The sequence below is a fragment of the Gymnoscopelus microlampas genome (assembly GCF_963454915.1).
Source record: "Gymnoscopelus microlampas genome assembly, chromosome: 3".
Lineage (NCBI taxonomy): Eukaryota > Metazoa > Chordata > Actinopteri > Myctophiformes > Myctophidae > Gymnoscopelus > Gymnoscopelus microlampas.
In genome coordinates this window covers 3,427,829-3,435,319 of record NC_139940.1, presented here as the reverse complement: position 1 = coordinate 3,435,319, position 7,491 = coordinate 3,427,829, and the positions used below count along the sequence as shown (strand labels likewise).

The window sequence follows — 7,491 nt, the reverse complement described above, 5'->3', positions numbered from 1 at the left end:
AACAGATAGGATAAAAAGTTAAAAAAAAAAAAACTTTTTTCAATTCTATATGTATTTTTCAGGTAGTTACAGCTCTTAAAAACACTTTCTAAAACAGTAATCATGTATTTATTGCTCATCTCCACAGATTGTGCGTGAATAAAAACAAAAGCCAGATTCAGAGTTCAGGCACAATAAAACCACAGGACATTAAAGAACAAAGTATGCGTTTCAAGTTTTGTTAAGCCTTCCTTTGGGTTCTTGAACAAGATTAGACTTTTACATTTCGGCTACTTTTCACTGAGGCCTAGAAGATGACACACTTATTATTATTGTTCAACACCTTTCATGAAATAATAAGCTATATCAGTGTTAATTGATACAATGATAAGCTATATCAGTGTTAATTGATACAATGATAAGCTATATCAGTGTTAATTGAGGATTGTAAACGTTGACGTGTAAAATGTTTGATCAACTGTATTTAGACCGTGTTTAGGAAGTTATATGGAGTGTTACTGACCCCTAGAGGATGACAATAGACATAGCAGGCAGAACACATGCATGCAGTGCGTTTACCAGCTGTAACATTAAAGTGATGAAACACAGTAATGCATTAATTACAATAGAATAATATGACTGTGAAATGGGCCATTCTGCATAAAGAGTACTTTTATGTTTGGTACTTTAAAGGAGGAGTTCACCCAAAAAAATGACTTTTCTATTAATTACACACCCCATGAAGCCTTGATTTCATGGATTGTTGTTTTTGTGAAATTCCTAAGACAATAATTTGATGTATCTCCGGTAGGAGACACAAATAATCTACTTTGTGTCTCCTACCGGATACATTAGCCGGTAGGAGATGGGAATCAAATTATTAGCTTAGGAATGCGACAAAAACAAAAAAATAATCCATGAATTCAAGGCTTCATAGGGTGTGCAATTGATAGAAAATAAGTCATTTTTTGGGTGAACTCCTCCTTTAAGTATATTTTCATGCCAATATATATATTATGTTCATGCAATTGCAATTGCATGCAATGTTGGATAGTGATGGTAAAGGTGGGACTGAATGTAATTACTTTATGCTGCTGGGTAGCTTAACCTACAGTATACTAATACAGTACTAATAGAGTATCATTTATTAATGCATGTTTTATATTAATAAGCTCAGTGTGCAAAGTAACTAGTAACTAAAGCTGTCAAATAATTGTAGTGGAGTGAAAAGTACAATATTGCCTCTAAGGTATATACAAAAAAAACGTATACAAAATGTAATAAGTAAAGTCAAAGTTCCTCAAAAGTTGTAGTAGTGGTTTGTACACCAGCCATCATGTGTTCCGGAAGGGAGGAAGAATAGAGATAGAAAGAAGAGCAGGAAAACACAAGGATAGAAACATGTGAAATAGTACAATGTTCCTGCTATGTAAAACATACAGTATATACATGTAGCATAATGAGTTTAAAACATTAAGACCTGAGGCCGATTCTAAAAATGTCTGGTGCTCAATCTTTTTCATGTGAAGGACCCCCAAAATTATAGCATTATGTATTTGACCGCCAACCCCCATCTCAAAATATGTTGTTCCAGGGACCCCCCAGCAGCAAAGATTTGAGTTAAAAATGTTTTCAAAGATTTGCCAAACTTTTCACGATTTATCAAAAATAGCATATCTACAAGCTCTAGCGCGAGCTTGTATCTGTTATTTTTGAATAGCCAAAGTATAAAATAATGGTTAAAGTGGTTGAAATGATCGAAAATAGCTCAAATCTATAATGACACGGATACTTTCCTGGTCTTAATGTGTTTTTAAGTAAAGTACTTGTGACTTGTTTCCATTGACCCTGTACCTTCTTGTTTTGCCATCGTAGGTTTCAGAACAATGATGGAGTTTATGACCACGACCTCCGTCTATCCCAACAACGCCACGGATCTCTCCGGTGGCGGGAACGGTTCGTTCGGCGAGGACGAGTACGACGACTACAAGGACGACCACGCCGAGCTCCGGCAGTCCCTCAACATCATGTCCCTCATCGTCTACTGCCTGGCCTTCGTGCTCGGCGTGCTGGGGAACGGCGTGGTCATCTGGGTGACGGGCTTCAAGATGAAGAAGACCATCAACACCGTGTGGTTCCTCAACCTGGCCGTGGCCGACTTCCTCTTCACGGCCTTCCTGCCGCTGAGCGTGACGTACACGGCCATGGACTTCCACTGGCCCTTCGGCAAGTTCATGTGCAAGCTCAACAGCACGGTGAGCTTCCTGAACATGTTCGCCAGCGTCTACATCCTGGTGGTCATCAGCGTGGACCGCTGCGTCTCCGTGGTGTGGCCGGTGTGGGCGCAGAACCACCGCAGCGTGAGGAAGGCGTCCTGCGTGAGCCTGGGCGTCTGGTTGCTGGCCCTGGTCCTCAGCTCGCCGTACTTCATCTTCCGCGACACGGGGCCGTCCTTCCACAACGAGGACATCATCAACTGCTTCAACAACTTCGCGTTCTCCGACGACTACGAGTCGCCCACCGTGGTCCAGCTGAGGCAGTTCCGTCACCAGGCCATGACGGTCACTCGCTTCCTCCTGGGGTTCGTGGTGCCGTTCTCCATCATCGTCTCCTGCTACGCCGTCATCGTCCACCGCCTGCGGAGGAACCGTGCGCTGGCCAGCCACTCGGGGCGGCCCTTCAAGATCATCGCGGCCGTCATGACGGCGTTCTTCCTCTGCTGGGCGCCCTACCACATCATGGCCCTGGTGGAGATGATCAACCACATGGCCACGGAGTTCAGCGAGACGCTGGATCACGTGACCACCATCGGCGTGCCCATCGCCACCAGCCTGGCGTTCCTCAACAGCTGCCTCAACCCGCTGCTCTACGTGTTCATGGGTCAGGACTTCAAGGATAAGGTCCGCAAGTCCATCCTCAAAGTGCTGGAGAGCGCCTTCACCGAGGAGGTGTCTCGCTCCAACACCTACACAAACTCAGGGATCACCAGTCGCAGCAAGGAGAAGTCCTATTCCGACGCAGAGGTATAGGCTCCTCCCACTTTGACTTTATTTTATTATGTACAATTGTAAATAGATCTTTATTTTTTATTATCATTATTTTTTCAGTACATGTATATTGTCCATTGTACCTACAATACTGTACGTTCTCTTGAGATTGAAACCATGATAAAACATTTTTCAAAAGACGATGTTCGATGCCAGAGTTTTCAAAAGAGTTTTCAGGTATGAGTTTGAAATCGTACACGGTCACAAAACATGTTTACGTTTTGTTAGTTTGTTTTGGCCATTGGCAGTGGTGTAAAGTAACTAAGTACATGTAATTAATTTTGAGGTACTTTTACTTTACTGGAGTATTTCCAATTTTCAGTACTTTTGCTTCTACTCCACTACATCTCAGAGTCAACTATTGTACTTTTACTCCACTACTATTATTTGAAAACTTTAGTTACTAGTTACTTTGGAGATACAAATTATCATATTGTAAAAGATGCATTAACCACTTCAGCCCTATTTTATACATAGGCTATTTGAAAATAGCAGATCTACAAGCTCACAACGTGTCGCATCGTGACGTGTTGTGAGCTTGTAGATCTGCTATTTTCAAGCATCTTAGTACTTTTACTTTTGGTATATTTTGATGCCAATATTTGTTGTACTTTTACTCAAGTACATTTTTGAACACAAGCATTTTACTTGTAACAGAGTATTTTTTATATTGTGGTATTGCTACTTTTATTTAAGTAAAATATCTGAGTACTTTTTCCACCACTGGCCATTGGTTAAATTTGCCATGAATATAGTGTGGTGTACTAGTGTTGTCTAAAGCTGCAGTCTGGAACATGTTTTAATCACTAAAACATGACTTTAACGGTACCAATGTTATGCTAATGCAGTATAGTTACCATATCTGTATGGGCATCCATGTCTATAATGTGTTATAAACATTATAACACAGTGATCATAATTATTTATAACAATCATAACCCATTATACAGCTTTTTGTACTGACTTATAAGGTCAAGTATAATTGCATTGTAGTATGCTCATATAACACTCTATAATTACAGTCATAAGTATTCATAATGCAATCATAACACATTATGAACCATTTTGTAATGACACTTTCGTATGCATCCCATGTTAATTCTAAAGGTCATTACACACCGGCGATTATGCGAATATACGCGAAATTCGGACTTGTTCCGAATAATTAAAAGACGCTTTTCCGCTCCATGGAAGCTTGCATTGACTTTATAAGGTTTAAAAGAAAAACGTATTATTCGCATGAAAAAAAATCGCCTCCGGTGTGTGTAAGGAGCCTCTTAGTTGTAAGACATTATAATCATTTGTCAGTGGCGTGCACAGACATTTTGAGGGGCAGGGGCTCAAGTAAATTATACTTTTTTTTGTTTACTTGGTCTGCTCTTTTTTCCCTCTACACCTATACCTCTTTGCCAAAAATAGCCGATCTACAAGCCCACAACGCCTCGCGCTGCGAGGCGTTGTGGGCTTGTAGATCGGCTATTTTTGGCTAAAGTTCTCCTCAGAGAAGGGATGCTAGGTTTCGAGTGGTTATGGTAAAAAGAAAAATCATATCACATAAAGATTTGGCGGACCCCCTGTAGTAACTCTGAGGACCCCCTAGGGGTCCCGGACCCCCTGTTGAAGACCCCTGTTGTAAACTGGGAAAAAAAAAAAGGGCACTTCTGGTCAAGAGGGCAAAGGGCAGGTGCTCTAGCGCCACCTAGAGTGTCTGTGCACGTCCCTGCATTTGATAATGCATTATAGTCATTTGATGAAGCTTTAATCACTCGTATAATGCATTGTAATCCATGTTAGAATGCATTATACAATACTGTACTCTCATTATAAGTAGTTATTTGTTGTTTTAAGAAGAATATTACATCTGTGCAAGATTATATTAGAGAATTATAATACTAGACCTTATGAATCATTATGAAATGCTTTTGTGTGTTATGATTATTGTTATTAAGCATTATTGATCGATTGAATGGAATACTTTGTTAGTCAAGACATGTAGGAACAGCACAGAGATGCAGTAAAACATTTAGGCTAGAAGGATAACACAAAAAAGTCAACAGTTCCCTGATTTGTTTCCATTGTGGTCCTGTGTATTCAATTCATCTACAGAGCATAGAATGTTAACACATTAAAACATGTCATTGACAAATACATGCTTTTAACTCTGATTATACACTGTTATGAGCAGATTATATTGTATTATACGTGTGTTTATAATGCATTATAGACATGGGGATGCATAAGTGTTACCGAGTAGGTTAACCCTTTAAGACCGGGAACGCATCTGTGTCATTTTAGATTTTTTCAGCGCGGCGCTATGAGCTTGTAGATCTGCTATTTTTTTTTTTATCTTGAAAATGTGTGCACATCTTTAAATATATATATATGCTTTAAAGCGAACATTTTTAACTCCGATCTGTGCTTCTGGGGGTCCCTGGAACAACATATTTTGAGATGGGGGTCCGTAGCCAAATACATATCATTTTGGAGGTCCTTGACATGGAAAAGTTGGAGCACCACTGATATAGCAACATACGTTTTTATTTTTATTTTAAACTGTTAGGAGTTAGAAGACATTTGTAGAATATATATTCAAAGATTTGCACTAATGTTCACGATTTTTCAAAAATAGCAGATCTACAAGCTCATAGCCTTCAGATTGCAGCTTTAGGCAGCATGATGCACACTGTCAGTTAAGCTATTTATGGTGACCATGGTGACCATGATGTTTGTAAAGACTGTTATGAATAAATGTTATAAATGCCATTGTGTAACACTACCATAAAACTGCCTTAATGACAAGCACACTTCTTAAGGTTTTGATTGATTGATTGATTGATTGATTGATTGAATACTTAACAGTTAGCTAAAAGTACAGTTAGAAAAAGGTACAGTTATACAATAATGCCAAAAGGATAACACAAAAGTCCCATTGGGCTTCTTTCCATTGTGGTCCTGTGTAATCAATTAATCAAAACATATATATATATATATATATATATATATATATATATATATATATATATATATATATATATATATATATATATATATATATATATATATATATATAAGACATACAATACTATACAAGAAATCATCAATACTAGGAGCAATACGAGTATATTTACAGAAAAACAGCACATGTAGGTATGTAGAAAACAAGCATTCAATGTTTATTTTCGACGTGTAACATCTTAGTAACACAGATGACATGACATGGTTAAAATTCACACTCAGAACTAACATAAAAGTGGACTCCTCCTCCCCACTCCTCAAAGCCAGCCAACACCAGTTTAAAATACAAATTCAAGAACAGTGTTTTATTTTATGAGTTACAGACCATGGGTAAATTAGCTCAGGGCGGGCACCTGAACATAAAATCATACTCAAAACAAAACCCTATACTTACCTTTACCAAACCCAAAACAAAATACTCAAAACAAAACCCTATACTTACCTTTACCAAACCCAAAACAAAACACAGGTATAATGGAAGTTCAATGCTTGGCAAATAGTGCAATAGTGACAAGCTAACATTAACCACTTAAATCCCAGCATTCGTAAAGCTTTCTCAGAAAATAGCAGATTGGTACATAAGAGTAAACATTATTTATTTGGTCGGATCCTTGGATATTATAGCAGCATTATTAATGGTAATGAAACACAAACAAAAGCAAGAAGTACAGAGTCTATATTTTACAATTTAGGCATTTTAGCGTGCTCTATCCAGAGGGACAGAGGTAATCACATATATAAAATGCAGAGAGACAGTGTAGTGTCTCAGTAAACTAGGATGAGGATCACAGGTAAACCAAGAACCTTGCATCAATATTAAACAGCAGCAGCACACAACAGCAACAAGAGTGGCAGTACACCAATGTTGCCAGGAGAGGGCAGTGTGACTCCACACATAGACTGTTAGCTCACTGAGAGAACACTTTGTAAACACTGTCTCCTATTGATAGAAGTGCAAAGGTCATCTATACGGTGTTGTTTCCTCAAACTCCATTCAGTGACTTACTGACTTTTGAACAAGTTATTATTTTGCGTTATGAGAGTCTATTATTGTGTATGCTGGGGACCATTCCAGTTCTTATGCTGTAGGCCATGCCTCTATGACAGGGCCAAGGACCCCTTAGCTGAGAGAGAGATGAAGCAGGGACCCCCCCACTACATACTGTATAAAATTGTGTTGCAGATTAAACCTTTTCATAGATTCCATAGATAGCTTCATAAACTTGTTTGACAGACACTACTATCATGTTGGATTCGTGTTAATGTGTATTTTCAGACATTTAAGCTCTTAAACCGTCAATACTTGGTAAACTTGACTTTTCACTCTGTACTTGGTCTTCTCCTTTTCCTCTACACCAAGCCCCTTTACCGAAAAATAGCAGATCTACAAGCTCACAACGCCTCGCGCTGCGAGGCGTTGTGAGCTTGTAGATCTGCTATTTTTGGCTTA

The 7,491-nt window shown here is 38.8% G+C and overlaps 1 protein-coding gene across 1 annotated transcript in view; it reads left to right on the top strand.

Annotated features, from left to right (window-relative positions):
- The window catches only part of fpr1 (formyl peptide receptor 1), a 4,344-nt gene extending 840 nt beyond the window's left edge, over nucleotides 1-3,504 (top strand). Inside the window, exon 2 of the mRNA XM_084051945.1 lies at nucleotides 1,855-3,504. Within this exon, the coding sequence (XP_083908071.1) occupies nucleotides 1,866-3,008 (1,143 nt within the window). The 5' untranslated portion in view covers nucleotides 1,855-1,865 and the 3' untranslated portion in view covers nucleotides 3,009-3,504. The remainder of the gene's footprint in view (nucleotides 1-1,854) is intronic.
- The last annotated feature ends 3,987 nt before the right edge of the window (nucleotides 3,505-7,491 follow it).